The sequence below is a fragment of the Rhinatrema bivittatum genome, chromosome 1 (genome assembly GCF_901001135.1).
Source record: "Rhinatrema bivittatum chromosome 1, aRhiBiv1.1, whole genome shotgun sequence".
NCBI classification, from domain to species: Eukaryota; Metazoa; Chordata; class Amphibia; order Gymnophiona; family Rhinatrematidae; genus Rhinatrema; species Rhinatrema bivittatum.
This window is the reverse complement of record NC_042615.1, coordinates 268,423,078-268,450,489: the sequence shown is the minus strand read 5'-3', so window position 1 is coordinate 268,450,489 and position 27,412 is coordinate 268,423,078. Positions and strand designations below refer to the sequence as shown.

The window sequence follows — 27,412 nt, the reverse complement described above, 5'->3', positions numbered from 1 at the left end:
TAATTCCATTAAAAAATATGTAGATATACGATTGTGTATTGTTCTTCTCTGCAAGATATCTTCTATAATTATAAGAGCCTCTGCTTGCGGTATATTAATGTAAAGAGACTCAACGTCTAAACTTACCACCCTAGTGGAGGTCTTACACTGGTTTCCCAGCTTGTTGACACCCTGATTAAACACATCATTTTTGCATTTTTTATATGATGTTTTTGAATCCTATTTGAGTTTGCTTTACTAAAGGAACATGTACAATTCAGTGACTAGTTTTGTGTGTTGATAAACCTCTTGCTTCTGGTCATGTGGAAGGCATAGTTTATGGCTACTTGAAAAAAAAATTGGTTGTTAAATTTGTTGGGCCTGAATCAGACAGCAGTTTATCTATCTACATGTGTTCCTATGATGGAACTTCAAATGACAGACAGAAGTAATTGAACATTGAAACATCTCTTCATGTTCAAACATATGGTGTGTGTTATCTGCTCCTATTTATGGGGCATCTCTGCCCCTCACCCACCCCTGCTCTCACAGTGATTGCCACCAGATTGCTTGTACTGCAGAAGAAAATTTTTGCTTTGACCTCTTGAACTTCTCGCTCTATCTCAGTCAGCATTCATTCTACCTTCCATTGTTTCTCGGAGCACTGTATTTTTTCAAGTGCAGGTTCTTATATATGAAGTAAGTTCACCACATCTTCATGTATTCTTTGTGATACAGCTTGAAATTAACAAGACCTCATGGTAAGTTAAGACAAATGGTAATAGTTGGTTGACCGGTTGACCTGCTGGTATATGGGAGAACTGGGCTTGATTCCTCACTCAGGCTCTTGCTACTTGAGGTTAGGTAGGATCCTCACTTTCAGCCCGATCCAGTAAAGTCCGTGGGAGAGCGGACTAACGCCCGCTCTCCCGGCGCGCGCACCGGCCCCTTGCCGGTGCGCGCGATCCAGTATTTAAATTAGGCGACGCGGTGCAAACGAGGAAAAGGAGGCGCTAGGGACACTAGCGCGTCCCTAGCGCCTCCTTTTGGCCTGGAGCGGCGGCTGTCAGCGGGTTTGACAGCCGACGCTCAATTTTGCCGGCGTCGGTTCTCGAGCCCGCTGACAGCCACTGGCTCGGAAACCGGACGCCGGCAAAATTGAGCGTCCGGTTTTCGGCCCGACAGCTGCGGGCCGAATTCAAAATTTTATTTTATTTTTTTTTACTTTTATACTTTTGGGGACCTCCGACTTAATATCGCTATGATATTAAGTCGGAGGGTGCACAGAAAAGCAGTTTTTACTGCTTTTCTGTGCACTTCCCTGGCGCCGGAAGAAATTAGCGCTGACCTTTGGGCGGCGCTAATTTCTTAGAGTAAAATGTGCGGCTTGGCTGCACATTTTACTTACTGGATCGCTCGGGAATACCTAATAGGGCCATCAACATGCATTTGCATGTTGAGGGCGCTATTAGGTGCCGCGGGTGGGCCGCGTGTTTTCCTCCCCTTACTGACAGGTCGATCCAGTAAAGTGTGCTCCGTCGGAGCGCACTGTCACCCTGCTCTGGACGCGTGTTTTCCCTTACCCCTTATTCAGTAAGGGGAGGAAAACACGCGGCCCACCCGCGGCACCTAATAGCGCCCTCAACATGCAAATGCATGTTGATGGCCCTATTAGGTATTCCCGAGCGATCCAGTAAGTAAAATGTGCAGCCAAGCCGCACATTTTACTCTAAGAAATTAGCGCCGCCCAAAGGTCGGCGCTCATTTCTTCCGGCGCCAGGGAAGTGCACAGAAAAGCAGTAAAAACTGCTTTTCTGTGCACCCTCCGACTTAATATCATAGCGATATTAAGTCGGAGGTCCCCAAAAGTAAAAAAAAGTAAAAAAAAAAAAAAAAAAAAAAAAATTTTGAATTCGGCCCGCGGCTGTCGGGCCGAAAACCGGACGCTCAATTTTGCCAGTGTCCGGTTTCCGAGCCCGTGGCTGTCAGCGGGCTCGAGAACCGACGCCGGCAAAATTGAGCGTCGGCTGTCAAACCCGCTGACAGCCGCCGCTTCAGGCCAAAAGGAGGCGCTAGGGACGCGCTTGTGTCCCTAGCGCCTCCTTTTCCTCGTTTGCACCGCGTCGCCTAATTTAAATACTGGATCGCTCGCACCGGCGAGGGGCCGGTGCGCGCACCGGGAGAGCGGGCGTTAGTCCGCTCTCCCACGGACTTTACTGGATCGGGCTGTGAATAAGGGGTAAGGGAAAACACGCGTCCAGAGCAGGGTGACAGTGCGCTCCGACGGAGCACACTTTACTGGATCGACCTGATAGTGAGAGGAGAAGCACACTCAGGGTGAAATTTAGAATCGAGATGGAGAAGAGAGCATGAAGTCAAAAGGTTTGAAAGCTGTATACACATCCCTGAAAGTGTGCAGACTGATACATTATATGCTCCTGCTATTATATTTTATTGTTAAGGTAGTTGCAACAAGCTCAATCAGATGTACTATAAATCGTAGCATTCCCAGTCAGAGACACTGCTGAAATGTGATCGCAATTACAGACCTGCACTTTTTTTTTTAGTGTTGATGAAATACATACATTGATGGTGATTTCCATATTAGAACACCCAGAAGAACAAAAATCCATTCCTTTCAATAACTGAGCTAATTAAGTGTGGAAATAAAAATGCCAGATGTAATTTCCCAGCTAAATAAGGAAAAGACATGCAGGTTATTATTTTGGTGTTTTATGTGTGGCAGCTTAATAGAGCTGCACAAAGTTAAATGCGGAATAGAAAACAGACTGGGAGTGCTTAGGCATGCAGATAGGCCAGACGGGGGTAGGTTTTACTTTTAGCTTTGAAGGTAGAGACAGCATTGACGTCCTGTACATGTGAGGAGAAGGTTACGTGTGATAGAATTCTGGTCAGCAAACTTATGGGGAAAGGTGCAACCACTTGAGAATAATGATAATTCTGTAGGCTGTGCAGATTTAGAAAAGACATACTTAGACGTTAGTTTGAGGTAGTTTATGCAAAGCAGCATGTAGGAGTTTAGAAAAAAATGAAAGTGGAAGCCTTTAACTTAAAAAACAAAAATAAAAAATCGGCATTTCTATGCTTTGTGTTTTATTCCCAGTTCACTTTAGTACTTCACGTGTCAACTTTTCAATTCTTGATCCTTTTCCTTGGTTTTCCAAAAGTGTCTCAGAAAGTGGTTTCTTTAACAGCTAGAGCCCTATATAGTTTAATCAAATAAAGATGGTGTTCCAGCTATGTATAGCAATAAATAAATGAACTTGGTAACCTCTCTATAGCATTTTCAGATTTGCCTCTTTCACTATTATTGCTTGACGTCCATTTAAAGACTGATATTTAAATCACTAGAGCAGGACTTGACAATTTTCTTTGGATTTATCAGGTAGTCCAAAATCTGGGGAGCCTGCAGCTGAGCGCTCTCTTATCCTCCCAGTCATGCTCCTCTCTCCCCCAAGTTAAGGAAAGGGAAAGGGAGCATGAGGAAGCATTTTTGGGTTCCCTCTCTGAGGTCTGCTGCAGCTCATTTCCAATGCATCCAGAAAGTATTCAGACCCTTTCACTTCTTCCACATTTTGTTACATTACAGCCTTATTCTAAAATGGAAAATATGCATTTTTCACTCCTCAGTCTATACATAATACCCCATAGTGACAAAACAAAATCAGGTTTGTAGAAAGTTGTGCAAATTAATAATAAAAAAAACCCCACCTGAAATATCACATTTACATAAGTATTCAGACCCTTTACTAATGCTTTGTTGAAGCACCTTTTGTAGCGATTACAGCCTCAAGTCTTATTGGATAGGATGCTACAATCTTGGCAAACCTGGATTTGGGGATTTTTTCCCATTCTTCTCTGCAGATCCTCTCAAGCTAGGTCAAGGTTGGATGGGGAAACGTCGATGCACAGCTATTTTCAGGTCTCTCCAGAGATGTTTGATCAAGTTCATGTCTGGGCTTTGGCTGGGCCACTCAAGAACATTCACAGACTTGTGCCAAAGCCTCTCCCATGTTATCTTGATAGTGTGCTTAGGGTTGTTGTCTTGTTGAAAGGGGACTTATCACCCCAGTCTGAGGTCCAGAGCACTCTGGAGCAGGTTTTTTATCAAGGATCTCTCTGTGCTTTGCTCCATTCATCTTTCCCTGAATCCTGACTAGTCTCCCAGTTCCAGCAGCTGAAAAATATCCCCACAGCATGATGCTACCATCACCATGCTTCATCATAGGGATGGTATTTGCTAGGTGATGAGCGGTGCCTAATTTCCTCCATACATGATGCTTGGCATTCAGGCCAAAGAGTTCAATCTTGGTTTCATCAAATCAGAGAATCTTGTTTCTCATGCTCCGAGATTCCTTTAAGTTCCTTTTAGCAAACTCCAAGCGAGCTGTCATGTGCCTTTTACTGAGGAGTGGCTTCCATTTGGCCATTCTACCATAAAGGCCTGATGGGTAGAGTACTGCAGAGATGATTGTCATTTTGGAAGAATCTCCCATCTCCTCTGTGGAACTCTGGAGCTCTGTCAGAGTGATCATCGGGTACCTGGTCACCTCTCTTACCAAACTCCTTCTTCCCAGATTGAGCTGGCTGCTTGCCCAGAGTCTTGGTGCTTCCAAACTTAATAACATAAGAACATGCCATATTGGGTCAGACCAAGGGTCCATCAAGCCCAGCATCCTGTTTCCAGCAGTGGCCAATCCAGGCCATAAGAACCTGGCAAGTACCCCAAAACTAAGTCTATTCCATGTTACCGTTGCTAGTAATAGCAGTGGCTATTTTCTAAGTCAACTTAATAGCAGGTAATGGACTTCTCCTCCAAGAACTTATCCATTCCTTTTTTAAACACACTAAACTGCACTAACCACATCCTCCATTTAAGAATAATGAAGGCCACTGTGTTCTTCAGGCCCTTCAGTGCTGCAGCAATTTTTTTTGTACCCTTCTCCAGATTTGTGCCTTGATACAATCCTGTCCCGGAGATCTACAGACAATTCCTTCAACTTATTGGCTTTGATTTTGCTCTGACATGCACCACTGTCGACTGTTGACTGTGGGACCTTATATAGACAAATGTGTGCCTTTCCAAATGATGTCCAATCAATTGAACTTACCACAGGTGGACTCTAATCAAGTTGGAGAAACATCTCAAGGATGATCAATGGAAACAGGATGCACCTGAGCTCAACTTTGAGTGACATAGCAAAGGGTCTGAATACTTATGTAAATGTAATATTTCAGATTTTTTTTTAATTTATTTGTACACATTTCTACAAACCTGATTTTAGCTTTGTCATTATGGGGTATTGTGTGTAGATTGAGAGGGAAAAATGCATATTATCCATTTTAGAATAAGGCTGTAACGTAACAAAATGTGGAAAAAGTGAAGGTGTCTGTATAATTTCTGAATGCATTTTAGGTCCTAATTTACCGAGGCTATGTTCCCATTCTGTTTTGGGGGGGGGGGGGGGGGGAAGCTTAGTAAACCAGGGTCCCTCCGCCAACTCACCACAAACATGGTGTCAGCATGTGTTGGTATCCACCCCCCCCCCCCCCTTTGATGGCTGCATTAGAGGATATTTCCTCTTTGCTTCACCTATTACCATGGCTCAGGTCCCCATCATTTCCTGCTCTCTGTCCCTCTGTCTTACTCTATCCTCACCCAGGCTCTTTTGCATCCCCTGTCTTTAATGTCTAGTCTTGATTAGATTGCAAGCTCTGTTGAGAAGGGAATGTCTCTTGTGTGTTTGTACAGCACTGCGTACGTTGAGTAGCACTAAAGAAGTAATAATTTAGTAGTAGTAACCTGTCTCCCCAATTTGATCTCGGCAGTCTCACTTTCTTTCAATTCCACCACCCTGTCCCTAGCAGAGTTCCTTTCTCAGTCTTCCTGAAAGTTGTCTCCCTTCTCCCACACCTCACCAATTCCAGCCATTGTATAGTCAGCATCCCCCCAGACTCCTGCTAGCTACACCTCTGATTCACCTTGGCAGAACCACTGTCCCTTTCCAATCAACGACGCACGACTCTCGGTGAGTTAGACTTGTGTAGCGCCTAATGCTGATTGCAGCAGCCACTAGAGCAGGAGTGGGGCACAAAATCCAGGGTGCCACAGTGAGCTGGTGCCTAGGTTTTGTCAAGCCCTGCAGTAGAAGTTTTAAAGGTTGTAGTATATGGGGTGTGTGTGTATATATATATATATATATATATATATATATATATACACATACAGTGAAGAAATAATGTTTTAAAACCTGCCTCTGACTCCTGATTTCTCCTTTTCTGCCTTATTTATAACCTAATCCTTCCCTTTTCGCCTCTTTTATTCTTATCCTTTCCCTCACACTGGACTTGGGAGAAAAAGGGAGAAAAAACTTTAAATTTTGCATAATCGTCCTGAAACAACAACAAAAATATCTCCTCAGAAACAATGCTATAATGCAGATGTCCAGAAATCAGAATATGTTGCGCTATGGCATCTACAACCATTGCATTTTTATAGGAGTAGGAGTAATATCACAATTCACTGTTAGAAAGGAGAAGCAGAAGTTTTGTTAAACTCGCCAGGAATGATGATGACACATGGGAACTAATGCTCATGGTTTGTAATTGAGAGCAGCAGATTCAAAGCAGAAGTTGCATCACAGCACTTAAGTGTCCTTCCACTACTGCCTTCTACTGGAGTCCTCCTCACCAGCCTTTTGCTTACTTTAGGCATGAGAGGACACCAAACATGGATTTTCTCACCCAGTACTGAAGGAATTTCCTTCCATGGGTAGGGCTACCTTTTTTGCAAGCAATGATAAGCTCTTGCAAAGCAGAGGTAATACTGGTGGCACTGAGATGGCCTTACGTTTTGGAGCTCCTGGAATTGAAACTACGCAGAATGTTCCAGGTTACTAGAAATTGTAGATATAAATCAGGGACTGAGGAAGTGAAGGATGAAGTCCCTCTTCATAAAAGTGGTAACAGAGGAGGATATAAAAAACAGGCTGGTTGGTCTTAGCTCTCTGGTGGGAAAATTAATGGAGACTCTACTGAAGGAATGGATAGTGAACTATTTACAATGCAATGAGTTGCAGGATTCAAGGCAGCATGGGTTTACTAGAGGCCAACTGTGTCAAAAGAATCTGATTGATTTATTTGATTGGGTACCCAAGGAATTAGATGAAGGATATGTGCTGGATGTGGTTTACGTGGATTTCGGCAAAGCTTTTGATACAGTCCCCCATAGGAGATGCTTAATAAGCTAAGCAGCCTGGGGGTGGATTCCAAAATGGAGGATTGGATTAAAAACTGGTTGAGTGATAGACAACAGAGAGTGGTAGTTAATGGAATTCATTCTGAGGAGAGAACAGTGATTGGTGCTCAGAGATTATCAAAAGATAATCATTTTGATTCTAATTTTCATTGTATTTTATCAGTAGGGCTGAATCATTCAAAATTTACCTGATTACTGAAAAGGTGGTGGTTGGATATGTTGCAATGCTTATGATTTGGATAATCTTGTCATAGTAACATAAAAGGTGACAGCAGAAAAAGAGTAATTGTCCAGTCTGGCTGTTTATTTCATTGATAGAGGTAGATACAGCAGGTCCAGTTAATTAATTTGATATGAAGAGCTGCTTCTGATCTAAGGCCTTCAGATGCGAATCCAAAGCAAAACTAGCAGTCTTGAAAGCAAAAAAAAAAAAAAAAAGCCTAAAATGATTGTATCCATTTAGAATATTAGGAAATATTAATATCAGGGTCTGATTGGACCCCAGGTACAAGTAATATCACAGCCAAAATCCAGCTGATGGTTGCTGTCTGTCCTAATGAAAAGTTTTTTTTACAGAGGTGTGTATGACAATGTCCTTTAATTATGGAAAATATAATATAAGATGCATTGGGGTGTTGAAACAGGGGGTGGTGCTGGGGAACATTTGGATTACATAAGGATAAATGAAAGTTAAAGCTATTTTTGTTTTCATGTTAAATAGATATATGTTTTGCAATAATCTGTTGAAATTTTGAATTAATGGGACCATATTGCCTTCCCTATAATTGATAATCCTTGCCGCTTCTCCTTTGTCTGGAAATATATCCTCTCTTAACTCCTCAGAAGTGCAAAAATATGGGTTCACATGAGGGTGCTGCTTATTTGGAGCCTCAGTGTTGTCCTTAGCTGAACATGCTGGAGCTATTAAAGTCATCCCATGACAAAACCAGAGTCAGTTTTAAATGGGAGGTTTTTTGTTTTGTTTTTTTCTAAGAGAAGAATTTTAGATGTTTGAGAGAAATTTTAAGGGGCATTACTAATTTTGTTATAGAAGGGCCAATGTTCTTCCTTTTCACTGTTGACTGTATGACACAATATAACTTCCTTACTTCTCAGGTGCCCTAGGGAATATTGCTGGTACAATAGGAATTAACAGTATTAGTTTGTATTATCATTAAATTCGCTGGAAATGTGTTGTACCTAATTTTAAAGAGAAAAGTTTTCTGGAAAACAAAATAAAAAAAAAACTTCTCATGTAACATGATGTGATGCAGGATTTATTACATAGGTTTTAGTGATTACTGCGAGACTCTGGAGGACTTTTCAAGCACAATAATTTCTTAAGTACCAAGCTTTTTGTTTTTTTGTTTTTTTTGACAGAGTACCAAGCACAAACCATGTGCCTTTTGTATTTATTGTTTTTGATAGAAATACAGCTTGATAAATTATTCCAGAATCTACAGACTTCAGTGTGGAGGGGCGCTAGACATCAGGTGCCCACAGGACAGCAAGTTTTTAAACACAGTTCTCAATTTCAGAAAGCACATTGTCACTTAATTTCAAATAACTGCCTCTGAAAAAGAGGTGAAAATGAAATATGATAAATGCATTTCCCAGGAAATTATGAGAAAAAAAAAAGATACACCCAATGTATTGAAGTCTTACACGGTATCTGTTTTTGTTCTAGGCACAGCAGCAGAGGAACCTGGATAGCATTGTTTCCCAACATCCTAAAATAATTATTGGGAAAAAAGCCAAGAAAGAAGGTGTAAGTCCAGAGGTCACTGGCACAAGTCCCATGTCTGAGCAGGATTCTGGGATCCTGGATGTTGAAGATGAGGATGAGGAAGAGGTAATTATGAGAGTGACTGAAATTGAAACAAATAGTACTATAATCTATAGAGTTCATCCACGGTGACTAATTGTGGATTATTACTGCGAAGTCTCCTGCTATGTCTTCTCTCTAGCTTTCAGTATCTACTGCATGCCGTCATGTGGCATAACTTCTCTTGGTCTGGCTTGATGGCCTCTGACTGAAGGCATACATCTTGTGACCTGCAGATATCTCTATCTATGGACTCTTGCCTGATTTGTTCCTACCAAAATAGCCAGTCCTGTGGCTAATCCTGAGAGTATGTCAGTCCTGTCTGCGCCCTGAACTCCAGGATCTGCTATTCCTTATACTATAAAGCTGTTTGTAGCCATGTACTGTAACTCTGGTTACTGGTTAAAAATTGAATCATCTTTTTCTTCCACGATCTAAATGTAATAGCTGCTCTTATTTCCATAGTGCCACTGCAGTTAGAATATATTTTATATAATGATTTCAGTGCCTCACATCAGACTTCAGAGCATGACATTTATTTCCTGTTTTAATGATGACTTGATATATGCAGGGCAATAGAAGTATGATGTATTATGACAGTTCTCTGTATAAAAAAGCAATTTAAATCGGATCCGATTCTGGTTCCGATTCACATCTCTATATTTTGTACAGATCCTCATCTACAAAAACAAGCCATACTCCAAAACCATGTTTTCAGTCTCTCTGTCTGGCTATACGTTTCTGATGAGGGGAGGCATTGATACAGGCTTCTTCTGATGACTCCTCCTCTTGTATCTGCATTTTAGGTAACATTCTAGAACCTTGGATAGGCTGGACCAATGCCTCATAAATTGTCAGTTTTCATTAACATTTTGATTTGCAAGTGTTGACCCAATAGATGACAAGTGTGGGTGTAATTGGTTCGTTGCAAAGTGACTTAAACATGATTACAATATTCTTACTAGAAAAACAGACAAAATTACTTCGCTACATATTTTAAATTCAAAGGAGATACTTCAAATTATGAGTAACATATTTCGTTTATTTATTATTTAATATTTTTTTTAGGAGAAAAGAAGACCTCAGAAAATCGACAGGTGCACTGGTTCCAATCATAGATCTTAAAGCCTCCCCATTTTATTTTCACATGTGATGATTCGTGTCTAAAAATGTTGTGAAATGGTGATATTAGAAACTTCAGTATCTAAAAAAATAAAATGCAAAGTCCAATTTCCAAACAAATTAGTACTTGTCTTTTGGTTTCAGCTTCAGAGTTTTTGTTCCTAGCTTCAAAGATGAATCGCCGAACTCTGAAGCTGAAACCAAAAGATAAATACTATTTTGTTTGGAATTTGCACTTTGCATTTTGTTTTTTGGGACACCGAAGTTTTTAATATGATCTTTTCAAAAAATTTTTTAGAAATTAATATGGCAGCGAGGACCTCTGCAGTGGGAATCGAGTCACGCAGAATGGCAGGGCTTTGGATTTCGAATCTCCGTCCAGGAACGGCTCACTGACGTGCCGTGTACTAGGGAGAATCTCTTTGGAGATAGGGTGAGAAATGAGGTGGTCAGTTGCAGGACCACCATGAGACCCTTCAACAGCTCTCCATCGGTACTCTGAACCCGTCCTCCTCATCCAGGAGGTCGGTGATGCAGGGGCAGAGGAAGTCTTTCAATCGCTAGAGGCAGGTACTATTCTCTGCCCCTTCCTATCAGCAGCATGTGAGCTTCTGCAGCTGTCATAGGCAGCAGAGAGCTCCCAAGCCCCAGCTGGCGCCTCAGTCAACTCCCAGGATGGGGTTTTGATTGAATCAGAGGGAGCATAAGTTAGTTGCCTGTATCCGAGACTCTGGATCCCCTGGCCAGGGGCAGGCTGCAGTTCTTCGTGGATCGGTGGTCTAGTATAATCGTGGACCAATGGGTTCTGTCCATCAGGGTTCCAGTTAAACCTATTGGGAGTCCCGCTTAAATGCCCTCCATGCTTGTTTTGGGGACTGGTAGTGCATCAGGAATTATTGCTTGCGGAGCTCTCCACCCTCTTAATGGCCTGGGCAGTCAAGCCTGTTCTACCAAGGCAGAGAGGGTGTGGATTCTACACCAGGTATTTCATGATTCCATAGAGAACAGGGAGACTTCGTCCCATCCTAGACCTAAGGGCTTTGGACAAGTTTCTAGAAAAAGAAAAGTTCAAGATGATTTCCCTGTGTACCTTGATCCCCGTTCTACATGACAGGGACTGGCTATGCTCCCTCAATCTAAAGGACGCATACACCCATGTCAAGATTTTCCCAAATCACAGGAAGTATCTCTGATTCATGGAGGGGAAACAGCACTTCCAGTACAGAGTGTCGTTGTTTGGGCTAGCGTCAGCCCCACGTGTCTTCACAAAATGCCTGGCCATGGTGGCGGCGCACCTCTGCAGGCTGAGCGTACATGTCTTCCATTATCAGGATGATTGGCTGGTGAGGAACAGAATGAATTCATGGAATGAATGGCAGAGGCCAGAATGAATTCATGGAATGAATGGCAGAGGCCATTCATTCCATGAATTTGAGCATCAATGTGTTGGAATCACTAGGATTCGTCATCACTTACCCAAAGTCCCATCTCAGTCCGTCACCTCAATTGGACTTTATAGGAGTCCTGCTAGACATAGCTCAGGCAAAAGCCTTCCTGCCTCGTTCAAGGGCTGCCTCCCCGGTGTCCATTGCGGCAGAGATCTAGGGGAGCCAGCACATGTTGAGGTTGTTGGGCCACATGGCCGCAACCATCCATGTCACTTCCTTGGTACATTTACACATGCGTAGAGCCCACTGGATCCTGAGGTCGCAATGGCACCAGGCCATGCAGAGTCTTCAGGCTTACATCCGAGTCACCCCATTTCTTTGGGACTCTTTGTCCTGGTGGTGGGTACTCTCCATTCTGGATCAGGGGATCTCTTTCTGGAGTCCTCCTTCAGAAATTGTCCTAACCACGGATTCATCCACCCTGGGCTGTGGAGCACATGTAGAGGGGCTCCGCACGCACCCAGGGCCTCTGGACAACTCTGGAAAGCTTTGCTAGATCAACTTCCTCAAGTTCAGGGCGATCAGGTATGAGCTATGGGTTTTCAGAGATCGACTGTCCAACAAAATTGTCCTGATCCAAACAGACAACCGGGTAACAATGTGGTATGCCAACAAGCAGGGAGGTAAGGGATGTACCTCCTGTGTCAAGAAGCGGTCCAGATCTGGTCATGGGCTCTGATCCCGGGATGGTACTCAGGGCAATGTATCTGGCAGGTACGGAGAACGTGGTGGTGGACAGTCTGAGTTGTGCCTTCAGACCCCCACGAATGTTCCCTGAACCAAGAGTGGTGAATTAGATCTTTCGCCTCTGGGGAGCCCAGACACAGATCTGTTCACACCTCCCTGTATGAGAAACATGGCAAACCAGCCTTGGACACCCTTGCCCCTCGTTGGCCTAGACAGGTCTGGTTTCGACCCCTATGGGAGTTATCCATCTGGAAACGATCAGTCTGGGACTTCCCCAGATCTCATCACAATGGATCGTGGGAGGTTGCGGCATCCTAACATGTTGCTCACAGCCTGGATGTTGAGAGGTTAATCCTGCAACTACTCAATCTCTGAGGATGTGTCTCGGGTCCTATTGGCTTCTAGAAGGCCTTCCACTATGAAGTCCAATGGACTGAAGTGGAGGAGGTTTTCAGTGTGCTGTATGCAGAAGGCCCTAGATCTGTTCTCCTGCCCATACAAAAAGTGCTTGATTACCTTCTCCACCTATCGAAGACTGGTTTAAAATCCAACTCCATTAGGGTCCATTTGAGTGCAATTGGTGCATACCACCATGGTATAGATGGTACATCCATCTCTGCACAGCCTATAGTTGTACATTTTATGCGGGGCCTACTTCAAGTGAAGCCTCCCCTAAGGCCTCTTGGGACCTCAGCGTGGTACTAGTTTAACTGATGAAAGCTCCTTTTGAGCTGCTGTGTACCTGTGACTGAAGGTACACAGTGGTGGTCATTTCAGCGCACAGGGTCAGCAAGCTCCAGGCCTTAGTGACTTATCCACCTTGTACTAAATTTTATCATGAAAGAGTGGTCTTGTGCACACACTCTTAAGTTCTTGCTTAAGGGGTAATGGACTTTCATCTTAACCAGTCTATCATCCTGCCAACTTTCTTTCCCATGCCCCATTCACACCAAAGCGAATGACTGAACAGTTTGTACTGCAAGCGAGCCTTAGCCTTCTATCTGGAGCGAACAGAAGCCCAGATAGAAGGCTAAGGGTCCACCCAACTTTTTATTTCTTTTGATAGCAATAGATTGGGAGTTGCCTTTGCCAAACAGACACTATCCAATTGACTAGCAGATTGCATCTCCTTCCGTTATGCCCAGGTGGGACTGCATCTTGAGGGTTATGTCAGAGCCATGGCAATGTCTGTGGCCCACTTGCGAGTAGTTCCCGTGGAGGAGATAAGCAAGGCACATTTGCATCTCACTATCGCCTGGGTAGGGATAGCTGATGTAACAGTAAGTTTGGCCAGTCTGTCCTTTGGAATCTCTTTGAAGTGTTGGGCCCGTTGGCACCTGGTTGGTGTCTGTTGGTCCCTTTTGTTTTGGGGAGTAGCCTATAGCTAGGGCTGGAAACTACAGGCCGGTTAGCCTCACCTCAGTGGTGGGAAAAGTATTGGAGTCGCTGCTGAAGGAAAGAATAGTGAACTATCTACAAGCAGCAGAATTGCTGGACCAGAGGCAGCATGGTTTCACCAAGGGAAGGTCCTGTCAGATGAATCTGATAGACTTTTTTGATTGGGTGACTAAGGAATTGGATCAAGGAAGAGTGCTCGATGTCATCTACTTGGATTTTAGCAAAGCTTTTGATACAGTCCCACACAGGAGGCTAGTGAATAAAACGAGAAGCTTGGGAGTGAGTGCCAAGGTGGTGGCCTGGATAGCAAACTGGTTGAGGGACAGAAGACAATGTGTGGTGGTAAATGGAACTTACTCGGAAGAGAGAGCAGTGATGAGCGGAGTGCCGCAAGGGTCGGTGTTGGGACCGGTCCTGTTCAATATCTTCGTGAGCGACATTGCGGTCGGGATAGAAGGTAAGGTTTGTCTATTTGCGGATGATACTAAGATTTGCAACAGAGTGGACATGCCGAAAGGAGTGGAGAGAATGAGATGGGATTAAAGGAAGCTGGAAGACTGGTCGAAGATATGGCAGCTGAGATTCAATGCCAAGAAGTGCAGAGTCATGCATATGGGGTGTGGAAATCCAAAAGAAATGTATTCGATGGGGCGTGAAGGGCTGATATGCACGGAGCAGGAGACAGACCTTGGGGTGATAGTGTCTAACGATCTGAAGTCAGTGAAACAATGTGACAAGGTAATAGCTAAAGCCAGAAGAATTCTGGGCTGCATAGAGAGAGGAATATCGAGTAAGAAAAGGGAAGTGATTATCCCCTTGTACAGGTCCTTGGTGAGGCCTCACCTGGAATACTGTGCTCAGTTCTGGAGACCGTATCTCCAAAGGGACAGAGACAGGATGGAGGCGGTCCAGAGAAGGGCGACCAAAAAGGTGTATGGTCTTCATCGAATGCCTTATGAGGAGAGATTGAAGAATCTAAATATATATACCCTGGAGGAAAGTAGGAGCAGGGGTGATATGATACAGACCTTCAGATACTTGAAAGATTTTAATGATCCAAAGTCAACGACAAACCTTTTCCATTACAAACAAATCAGCAGAACCAGAGGTCACGATTTAAAACTCCAGGGAGGAAGACTCAGAACCAAATAAGCGTGGGAGTAGCTTGCTTGTTGCGGCGGTTACTACCCCGAACCAGTTAAGCCTGATACTTAGTTTGAATACTTATACAGAGCAGCTCACTACTTCAATGGCAGGGGGGATGAAGAAAGAGGATTTATATTAAGACAACCAACAAGGACTAAATTGCACAGGCTGGGTAAACAAGCATGGGAGAAGCTTGCTTATGGCGGCAGTTACTACCCCTACCAATTAGGCTTGATACTTCACTTTTATGCAGCTCCAGCATTGCTCTCTACAGCAATGGCAGGGGTGGAAGGAAAATTAGAACCAAAAAGTTTCCAATAAGGGCCCAGACCTCAGCAGTCAGAGTAACAGATAAGTATGAGAAAAATAACTGTGAAAGCTTGCTGGGCAGACTGGATGGGCTGTATGGTTGTCTTCTGCCATCACTTCTATGTTTCTATGTATGTTTATTCACCCATGTGTGTGGACTACCATCTTGCTTGTCCTTGGAGAAAGCAGAGTTGCTTACTTGTAGCATGTGTTCTCCAAAGACAGCAGGATGTTAGTCCTCAGGAAACCTTGGGTTTCTCCTACTTTTTATTTTTTATCATAATTCTATGTTACGAGATTGAAGAAGGACCCCGTGTGGACGCGTGGTATAGGGCATGCTGGGCATGTTGAGTATGCCAAGTCAAAGTTCTGGAAACTTTGACAGAAGTTTTCCATGCCGGGCTCGATCTGATGATGTCACCCATGTGTGAGGACTTTCATCTTGCTGTCCTTGGAGAATACCTGTTACAGGTAAGCAACTCTGCTTCACCTATTGGCAATTAACCAAACTGCTCTTGTAGATTAGAAGGACAGTGAGGTCAGTTGACCAGTCTGCACCCAGGCTTGCTTTATCATGGTAATTATGGCAGCTCCTCTGCAATTTCTTTGTTTTATTTCACATCTTATACTTTTTTGGCAGCATATGACTTAACAGTCATGGGTGATGCCATCCCTGTCCATTATGGTTCATGTTGCATACACTCTGGACAATTACTGTAACTTTCCACTCAGGATGCTATTTGACGCCATGAAAAGATGTGTTACATTGTGGTGGTAAATTGGAGTATGGCCTTGCAGACGCTGTACACAAGGAGCTATAGTCAGTCAGTTTTCAGCAGTTTCAGCAAATATGTTAATCGTTGGTTTTTTTTTTTTTTTACTAGCATCAGCATTTTTGTTGTATTCCAAGTTAGTATGAGTTGTTTTCGGCCTGTAGAATTGTGTTGCATGCAAAATATAATTGTCACAGAACCAGGCTAACCGCAACACAATGATTTTGTGCAAAGGCATTATTACCTCATTTTTGCTCTTGTTTGGTGTTCATGAGAATTTCAACCCCATCCTGTACTGCATGCTCATTTTTTTTCTGCTCCATCTGGGGGTTACAGAACTGTTAGCATCATCTACAAAAAAATAAACCTATCCTACCAACTACTCTGCAGTATCACTGATGAAAATATTGAACAGAACCTGTCCTATGATTGATCCTGGACTTCATGGATCCGGTGTCTTCATTGTAATTCTCATTTTGACATCAGATTATGTCATATCTCAGTACTGAAACTTTCTTTTCCTTAATTTTTCCCTCTGTTTTCTTTACGGCTACTAGGCCAATTTATTGCTGTACTTTGTTTTTTATGTTGTTTGGGGGTTATTCTGTGCTTGTTTACTGGGAGATTGCAAAAATCATAAGATCATCTTAAGTTTACATCATTTTTTTTTCTTTCTATCCTAATGATTCCGCTTTACTGAACCTCTTATTTGTCTTGTCTGCGTGTCTTGACTAGATTATAGGTTTCGTAGAGCAAGACTGTCTCATTGCTAAATCTGACGACAATAGGAATCGGATAAAAGCAAGCCCTTTATTAAAACGCCCGACTCTGGCCGAGTTTTGCTCCCTTGCACAGAGCTGCCTCAGGGGCAAATTTCATTCAACCAGGACTTGAAATAGTCAGTAGAAGATATCGCATTGATAATCAGCGTTGATGATTTCACACCAAAACAAATGGGTTTTCTCTAATTCACATAGCGATGCTATGTGATGCCGGCAATGAAGTAAAAAGCGTTCAATATATATCAAATCCAAAATAACGAGCAGTCTTTCACCTGGTTGAATGAAATTTGCCCCTGAGGCAGCTCTGTGCAAGGGAGCGAAACTCGGCCAGAGTCGGGCGTTTTAATAAAGGGCTTGCTTTTATCCGATTCCTATTGTCGTCACTGTTACACAGCTCACTGGATCGGCTACCGCTTTGTTTTTTTGGGTTCATTGCTAAATCTGTACAGCACTGCAAACATCTAGAAGCGCAATATAAATGTTAATTATTAGTAGTAGAATTTACATTGTTTAATGGACTTGCCAGATTGCCTGTAAAACTGTTGTGACAGAACTTTTTTTTGTAGCAAGGTCACTGGAAAGTTTCAGGCATAACACACAAAGTAATAATCTGTTTTTTCTACCTTTCCTTGTTATCACCATTTTACCTCCAATTTTTATATTCACTTGTGTCAGTTTTCTTTTGTTTTTGGGTGGTGATTGCAGAGCCAAAGAAAGCTTTTTTGCTGCCCTGTGAGAAAAATTACTGTGCTTCCCCCCTCCTTTGTTCATTCATTATCTGTCCCAGAGCCACCCAAAAAAATCGCAGCTCCTTCAACTACCCCGCCTGGGTATTAGGTGCCCTAGGCGAACCTTATAGCCTTGCACAATGCCCCCCACCCCATTCCACACACACAGTTAAGATTTATGCATTTATATTTTACATGAAAAATATCAAAGTACAGTATTCTGAGGTAAAAATATTACTTACATTATATTTACATGCACTGCTGTGATGCTAATCAGAAATCTTGTAAAAACACACTTGGAATCCATATGGTATTAGGTATTGTAATGTGTGTTGGGTGTGGGATTGACTCTACAAAAGCCCTAAAACACTAGAATCCCTCACCTCAGTCACACATGCAGAACATAAATAGACTCTCACCAATTACAGAACAGAGCAAACATAAAGTAGAAATATAAATTTAACAAAACCTGAAATGGAAACCATCAGAACCATTACCATTCCTCAAATATCAAACAATAAAAGCAAGAAATAAAATAAATACATAATCATAAGAGTAAAAGCATGCTAATAACTATAATCCAAAAACAGATGACAAAAGTTTGACTAATTAAAAACTCATATACAATGTTTTTAAAATGTCCCAAACACCAATAAAATATTTGAAAACAGCAGACACATCAAATAACACCTGAAAAATAAAATTAAAAAGGATTTTAAAAATGTACATTCTCCATTGCTGGGAACTTTTGATTTCCAGTCACGCTGAGATTGTTGTGGATTAGTGGGAGTGGGTTACACAGACTTTCTCTTCTGTTTCTTATATTCCTCCCCCCCCCCCCCCCCTACATACACACACAGACACATACACACATATGCTTCCTCTTAGACAAATCCACAGGCATCCTTTGGTTGGGATCTGCCAGCAGCCCTGGGCTGCCCTCTTCATTTCAGCTGCTGGCAGATTGGGATCCACCTACAGCCCCATTCTCTTTCTCACACACACACACACACACACACGCACACACGCGCACACGCACACGCACACACTCACACACACACACACACATTTCTTTCTCACACACACCGCAGAGAAGCACCTATTCACACCTATCCAAATGTTAGGCAGGCTCCCATTCTTATACACACACACACATACACAAATATATTCTGCCCATCCCAGGAAGGCTACCATGCATGCATGTGCACACACATATACAGCCATCCCAGGCAGCCTCCCATTTACACTCACGCACATATACACCCATACCAGGCAGCCTGTATTAGTGCGAGTGGGTTGCACAGACTTTCTCTTCTCTTTCTTATATTCCCCCCCACATACACACACAGACACATACACACATATGCTTCCTCTTAGACAAATCCACAGGCATCCTTTGGTTGGGATCTGCCAGCAGCCCTGGGCCGCCCTCTTCATTTCAGCTGCTGGCAGGTTGGGATCCACCTACAGCCCCATTCTCTCTCTCTTACACACACACACATGCACACTCACATACACTCGCACACTCACACACACACACAATTCTTTCTCACACACACACTGCAGAGAAGCACCTATTCACACCTATCCAAATGGAAGGCAGGCTCCCATTTTCACACACACACTCAAACACACACACACACACACACACACACACACACTCTGCCCATCCCAGGAAGGCTACCATGCATGCATGTGCACACACATATACACCCATCCCAGGCAGCCTCCCATTCACACTCACACAAATACACCCATCCCAGGCAGCCTCCCATTCACACTCGCACACATACACTCATCCCAGGCAGCCTCCCATTCACACTCACACACATGCAAATCAGGCAGGCAGGGTCCTTCGCTGCTGCTGCTGCCAGCCTGAATCATCTTCGTTGGGGAGAGCAGCCCTTCTGCACCTCCCCCTTCATGCTGGCCCTGTGGTAATTCAATACTCATGAGATAAGAATACAGAAAATGCTAGCATCACGAGTGTTGAATGACTGTGGGGCCAGCACTTGAGGAAGAGTTGCAGGATGGGCTTCTTCTGCCACAGGTGGAATGAGGATCCACTGGCAGCCACATGGGCCTCCTGCTTCTTCCACCGCCAGTGGGATCGGGTCCACAGGTGATAGCACAGGCCTCTCTTTGCTCCTGAAGCCCCCCCCCCCCAGGTGTGCCTCCCTGTATAATTGCACTGTTTGCACACCCGGTCGCGCCAGGCCTGGGTGATTCATAGTGTGTTTTTGACAGATCAGACTGCAGGTTATCATTTTTTCTTAAAGCTGCATAGACAGTATATCTACCAGATGTAAAGTAGCAGAGTGATTTCATCTCTAAACCAAAGATGTTCTAGAGCAGAGATAGGCAACTCTGGTCCTGGAATGGCAAGAACAGGTCTATTTTTCAGGGTATCAATAATGAATATGCATGAGTTATATTAACATGTACTGCCTCTGTCTTATGCAAATATAACTCATCTCCTGAAAACCAAACCTGTTTGCAGCACTCCAGGACCGGAGTTGCCTACCCCTATTCTAAAAAGATCCTGTAAGCAATAGGTCTGTCAACAGCTGAAATATATCTATTTCTCTATATATCTATATCGATCCATCTATCTATAGATGGATAGATATGACTTGTCTGTAATTTCCTAATGGTCTTATGTGCACTATGTTTGAAAGGAAATTCAAATATGACAATGTTTTCTTATAACTCAGAACACACTACCTGCTATTCTAGAAATTTGTCTTTCAGAGATAATCAAAAACTTGTTCTCTGCACGACCCAATGAGAAGTTTATTTTCCATCATTTTTACTGGACTGCTTGTTTTCGTTGAGCCTAATGAGCTGATGAAATTGTTTATTTTCTGCCATGATATTCATGAATTCAGACAGTCTGTATAGTTTGGGGTACTGAATTTGATAGTGCAGTTTTAATTTCAAAATTAAAATATTTTACAGCTGTATTATGGGGTAGTGGAAAATAAGAAGTCTGAAATGGAGGTGGATGACTGGCTTGGTGGAAGCGCTGTGCACTGCCATGCAGAGAGGGACTGTGGATTTGGTTCCCGGGTTAGGTCTTCTGATGTTTGGGCTGGCCAGGCCCGGGAATAAGGTAGTATCCACACTTCCTCCCGAGAGGGAGTCACTGCCATTGCTCAATAACATTTAGAACGAGGGTGGGCAAACCTTTTGAGCCTTGGCTCCCCCCCTTCCACCCATACAATTTGCTGTGCCCTCTGCCCACCAAAGTTGGGTTACTTCGTGTATAAAATATTTATTTATTTATATGTGTGTGAGTGTGTTACCTTAACATTCGTGCAGGTCAGTCCCAACGGGTGGGTTATGCATTTCTGCCAGCAGAGGGAGATGGAGCAACAGCTGACTTTGCGGCCACATATTCCCGCCCTGACATCAGCCCGCCAGTATTCTCTGTTTCCAGTAGATGGTGCACGTAAATAGAAGAAGGAATCGAAAGGAAATGAAAGACTAGACATCTATATAGCACTGTTTGCCTCCTGAGGCGATGCCGTGTGGCCCCTCCCTCAGTAGATTGCCCTCAGTCCGGTAGCCTTGACTGGTGTGAACCTAAAATTTCAATAGTGGTTGCAGGCCAAGAGAAGCTCAGCGGAGAAGGCTTTAGTCCTCTCCCCCTATAGCCGGGACCCGTTCCTGCTCTCAGCCAGGGAGGGCTGAGCTCAGGTAAAAGTTTTGAACTTTACAAAACAAAACTGCGAGAGGAAAGCAGGCGAAAAGTTCTGTTACCTTGGCATTCAGCTGACCCACTCATGTCTCTGGGGAGTTCAGTGAGGTGACAAGGTAGTTCATGTATGGTGGGTTGAGCAGCTATTTGGCTAGGCCCTGCTCCCAGGCTTCCTCTCCTTTTGGCACGTGGTAGGTAGATCATGAAGTGATTTCACGCGTTTTTTGCTGCGGGCCATCGGTGCGCACCTAAGCGTTCAGTTGTGTACCCAACTTCAACTCAAACATTTGCGCACTAGCAAAATGTCTCCCCTTGGTCATACACACAGAGCAGAGACAGATCTTCATCAAATACAGAATAAAAAATTATAAATTAGAACCAGCAATATGCAGACAAAAACTGAAATGGAAACTCCAAGAAGCCAGACTCTATCTATGGTAAACAATGACAGAATCACCATTCCTCATAAAACAAAATCAAGAAACATAAAGCATCATATATAATAGTAGAATCATACTAATAAAATCATAAATATTTCAAAGCTACTGACTGTTGGGAAATCCGTCTGTGGGCAGCCGCAACAGGGCCCCCCACCTTCACTTATCTGCGGAAGCGGGGGCTCTCTGCCGGCTCCTCCACGCTGGTCTGTCCTGCAGAGAGGCCTCCTGGCGGTATTCTCTCCCCACGAGGGAGACGCCGCCGAACTCTGCTGGGGACTTCACCCCTAAGCGCACGCGGCAGACCGAGATTTAAAGGGGCCTTGGCGGGAAACCTCGGCCCAGCCCACAACTCGACGTCATCTACAGAGGCCTATAAATAGGCCACTTCAGACCTTCTTGCTTTACCTTAGCAACAGGTCGTACTCTTTCAGTAGCTAGTTGCTGTCTCTACGTTCCTGCTCCTGTGTTCCTGTCTCTGTGTTCCTGATCCTTTGTTCCTGTCTCCGTGTTCCTGATCCAGTTCCTGCTCCGCTCCTGCCTCTGTGTTCAGTTCCTGCTCCCGTGTTCCACTCCGCTTCTGCTTCGGCTTGACTCCCTGGTTCCTGACTTCGGCTTGGCTCTGGTATTCTCTGTTCGCTGTCCGTCCTGACCTTTGGCTTGTTCTTGACTCTGCTATGCTGCTGCCTGCCCTGACTTCCGGCCTGCTTCCTCGTTTCTCACAGCTGCTGCCTGCCACGACCCCTGGACCGTCTCCATTTACTCTGGTCTTCTGCCAGCCTCGATTCTGACCTCCTACCGGATTCCTCTTCGCCAGGAGACCTCCGCCTAAGTCCTGCTGGCCCTGGCACCCAAGGGCTCAACCTGTGGGGAATGAGGGTTTGTATAGGTGAAGGTCCTGTCAGGTCTCCTGGTCCTGTTCCGCCTCCCGGCTACGAGTTCCACTGCAGGCCTTCCTTCAGCGGATCATCCAGCGCTCTAGCCAGCTCAAGGGTCCACATTCGCATCACTGACAAATAGAACAATATCTATTAAAGTCATACTTTTTTTAAAAATTTCCCAAGCACCAATAAAATATTTCGAACAGCACACATGTCAAGTAACATCCAATAATTAAAACTAACGAGGATAAAAAAAAGCCCCTGCTGTCCATACCTGAGAAGTTGATTTCCAGTCACCCTGAGATTGTCTAGGATTTTGGGGCTAGGGTTATACCCAGACTTTATCATCTCTCACTCTCGCACACATTTGCATGTTCATTCTCTCTCCCACATACACATACATACATGCTTTCATACATATCCACACCCTCTCATACACAGGCTCTTAGGCCCTCTCCCCCCACATGCACACAAAAGCTCTTACCCAGATTCCCTCAAACACATCCCCCCTCAGGCAGGCACCCATTTACTCTCACACATACACACACATATAACTATCCCCAGGCAGGCACCCATTCTTACACACACACATACTTTCACAGATCCACAGGCAGGCACTCGTTCTCTCTCTCTCTCTCACACACATACATTCACAGATCCACAGGCAGGCACTCATTCTCTTTCTCACTCACACACAAACAGACCCTTGGGCAGGCACTCATTCATTCATTCTCACACACACACCCTCCCCCCCCCCCCTCCCAGGCACGCATTCTCTCTTACACACATAAATACCCCCCCCCCACCCAGGCAGACACTCATTCTCTTGTCATACATGCAGACAGACCCTCAGTCAGGCACACATTCTCTCTCACACATTCACACAGACAGACCTCTTCTACCCAGGCAGACACTCATATTCTCTCTCGCTCTCTCTCACACCTACCCACCCACACACACACCCACCCACACCCCATTAATGCACACAAATACACTGAAAGCAGGCCCCCTCTCTTTGTTTTCACGGCAGCCTCAGAGCCTCTCTCATTCCTACTGCTGCTGTCATCGCTGCAGCGGCGCTTTTGGGAAAGAGCCCGTTGCTCATCGCACTGAAACCCATTTTTCTGCCTTCTCCTCTGTGCAGGCCCCATGATATTAAAAATTGGCGGGACTAGCACTTCCTCCCTGCTGATCTTGTGCATCGTGAGATCAGCATAAGTGCTACTCTAATCCTGCGGACCTGCAGAGATGGGGGGGGGGGGAGGGGAGGGGGCTGTCCTCCTCTGTTCAGCCACGGTGGGATGAGGTCCACTGGCGGCCGCATGGCCTCTGTCTCTGCTTTTTGGCTGCCAGTGGTTTCAGTCCACCTGCAGCCACATGCACCTTCCCCATGGTACAACCTTCAACGCCCTGTCCGCTGGAACAAAAGCATTTTACCTGCAGAAATTGTGGCTTTGAATATTGCCTAACCCTACCATGGGTAAAATGCCTGTGTTGTCAATGTGGATAATTTTACCCGCAGATTGAAGAGGTGGTCCTGGTGTGCCGAGCAGTTGTGGAGATTGGAACAATTTATATAATTTTGATTATGCGAAACTGCATGCATTGCTTCGGACAGAAAAATTACCTGCAGAGAAAATGGGCCCACATCTCTGCATGTGATTTTTTTTTTTTACTTGGGCAATAATGAAAACAGAACTCCCTGCATACTTTTACTTTGTTGATTGCTGTAAATCCCAGGGATTAGTGTTACTCTGAAAGAGTTGTGAATAAAGGTTTATGGTGCTGTAGCCCAATAAAAGCCAGTTGTGATTGTTGCAGGAAGCAATTGCTGGGGAAAAAAAGGGTATGTGACTTTGTACAGCTGAAAGATTACATTAATCAGGCTTAGGGTTTTTCTGATTACCCTCATTTGGGCAGTTTATTTCTTTGTATTGATGTAAAGGAAGGAAAAAGATGTAAAGGAAGGAAAAAGATAACTGAAAGCTTTACTGTGAACTGCATTTTGATTTTCACAGGGATGCTATAGTTAAGAAAACAAGACCACTGGGAAAGCACAAATGTGCTGTCAAAACCGTGAAATCCAACTTTCACCCACAATTTGGCCACTGTTCCTTTTCCTGGATTCCTGAGAAATCCTCCTTGACTCTGAACACAAAGATCTTCTTTTCTGTTACCAAGAAAATCCCATCACAGCAGTTGGAGAGAAATGCAGTGGGACTGGGCTTCACTGAAAAGGGAGTGTGGCTTGCTTTGTGGTGCATAGCAAGAGATAGCCAAAGAGAAGAATCCTCATGAGTGTTTCGTCTTCCAGTGCCCCTACCAGTCCCCAAAATAACAGCTCTCCCCTTTCTGCTGGTACAGAAAGGGCTAAAATGCCATGTCCCTGATTTTTTTCCAGTTCTTTTCATTTAAGCCCATTACACATGCTGCCTCTGATGCCCTGCAGATTGATTAATTTTTATTTTTAAAATTAGTAGGCCACATTATCCAGTGAGCTAAGCGGCTTCCAAAAGTGCATTCATAAAAATACATACAATTATAGTAAAACATATTATACACAAAACCAGCAAAACATCAGTTTTATACCTGCTATTAGCAATAGTATCCACACCACATTATTAACCTAAATCATTAACCTATAGATATTTCAACAAATTAAACTAAATAAAAAGCCTGTGCAAATAGATGTGTTTTTATTTGTTTCTTAAATGTCTTACTACACGACTGCTTGTGCAGCATGATTGGTAGCTGATTCCATAAAATTGCTTTAGCGACTGAAAAGTGAGAGTTAGCAAGCCTAACCAAACGATAGCTCAGAGCAAGAAGGACATGGGCCTTCAGTCCATAAACTTCTCACTGGTCAGTCAATTTTCAGCAAATAATTAATACCAAACGGCACATCATCACTTAAGGCATTGTGAATTATAGAAAGGATCTTATATTGCATTCTGAAATCCACAGGTAACCACTGTAGTGATTTGAGTAATATGGTTGTATCTTGAAGTCCTGGTCAAAATTCCAGCAGCAGAATTCTGGATTATCTGCAGGGCCTTCCCAGAATATCTAATGAGGCAGGCCCAAATACAGTGAATGATAGCACTCCAGATTAGATAACACCAAAGTATATAGTACAGGTAGGGATTGCTCAGCCTTCAACCCAGGCCATGGGGGGTGACTTGCTGGCCATGTTTACTGTTGCTGCCAAGCCTCCCTGCCCCTCCTGTTTCCTTTCATTTTGGCTGTTTTCTGTGAAATTGGGGAGATGTGTCTCTATTAAAATATCAAGATTTCTTTGAAGCAAATACAATCCCAGCTGAGCATTGTGTTAAATGTAGTAATTATATATGTTGTTGAAAAAGAAATGGGAAGAAGTTTGATAGAGACAGTGGTGCATGTGACTGGGAGCAAGGAGAATTTATGAGATTGTACAAATACACATTCAGTGCAGTACTCCATGGCACGGACTTTTTCCCAACTGGTAACTTCAGGACCTGGTTTTCATCTTCCTGGGTCCAAACTCAAGGGCTTTACCACTTGGTTAATAGAGCACAACACCTGACTCAGCTTAATACTTCATCTTGTCATCCTGATATTCTAATGTTGACTTTTCTACTGATTGTATGGTCTTGGCAAGCTGTTTAATTTGCAAGCAGTAATTGGGTTAATGGTATTAATTGTCCTCTTTTTTTTTTTTTCTGTCATTGGTTTCTTCTTTTTTTTTGTTGTTGTGCACAAGGGAGTGTATTGTACATCTACTTCAAAGGCAAATGTCTCTGAAATAATATTAGTGTAACGTGCACTGGCATCCTGTTTCAACGAAAGGGAATATGTAAATCTCAATAGTTTAACATTTTTTCTCTGAGGTGATACAATTGCTATGTCGGTAAGTATTGCGGTACCATTTTGGAAAATAATTGATTTAAACTGCTAGTCTGAAGTGGATCCTGAGCAGTTGTTATCTTTAGAATTGACGCAAATGATGAGTTGGGCATGGATGATTAACTTGACTCCAGATAGAGACTAATATAAAAAAATAAGCAGCTTAGGCAGTCCGTTATGAGATTTCCTGACGACTGATTTCTCTTATAAGAACATCTTTGAACTAGAAAGACATGTTTTATAAATAAAAATGCTCTAACATCAGGACTTGTTTACATACAGGAAGGATACATTGAATCGGAGTAAGCAGTTTAATGTTTGTAGTGCAAGGTTGTATAATTTTAGTTAATGCAAATTGCTTTATCTTTTACTTTAAGATCATTCCATTAAAATGCAAATCTTTATTTTGCCAAAAATCTAACTAGCTTTAGCATTTCTACCTGCTTTTGTGGGCTTGTTGCAGAAAGAAGTACGACTTACTTTTATTTTGCAAGGGACGTGCCTTCTGACAGGTCTTAAAAGTACCATGGAGATTCCCCTAATGAAAAAATCTACTTTGGATATATCGGCCTGCTCAGTTTTTGGTTCAGTGGGGAATATCCTAATCCTAGCCAAAGTTATTGCGAAGTAAGCCACCTCTCAGTTTTTGTTTTTTTGAAGAGGTAAGGATGGTAACTTTCAAAGGGCTGCGTGGATGACCATTGGCGCGTGTGCGTCGACGTGCGCCCAGGGTCGCAGTGATTTTATAACACCAAGTTAGCCCTGACCCATTAAACCTCTCAGGAATGGCATTTTGTTTTGTAAACTCCATAGCAGAAGTAAAGTTATGGGCACTAGACCTGGGCGCGTGGCCAGGCGCGTACGTATTTTCGTGCATATCTCTTGGCCCTGCCCTGGAATGTCCATGCTCCACTCACACCAAGCTCCTTTTTGTTTCTGAGTGAGATGTGCACCCAGCAGGAGATATACGTGCATGTAGGTGGCTTTTAAAATATGGTGGGCATGTATTTTGGCGCATGCTGGGCTTTTAAAATTC

The 27,412-nt window shown here is 43.6% G+C and overlaps 1 protein-coding gene across 1 annotated transcript in view; it reads left to right on the top strand.

Moving 5' to 3' along the window:
* EXOC6B (exocyst complex component 6B) overlaps positions 1-27,412 on the top strand; it is a 1,306,513-nt gene that overhangs the window by 423,912 nt on the left and 855,189 nt on the right. The window contains 1 exon segment of the mRNA XM_029594539.1: positions 8,946-9,110. Coding sequence (XP_029450399.1) covers positions 8,946-9,110 — 165 coding nt within the window.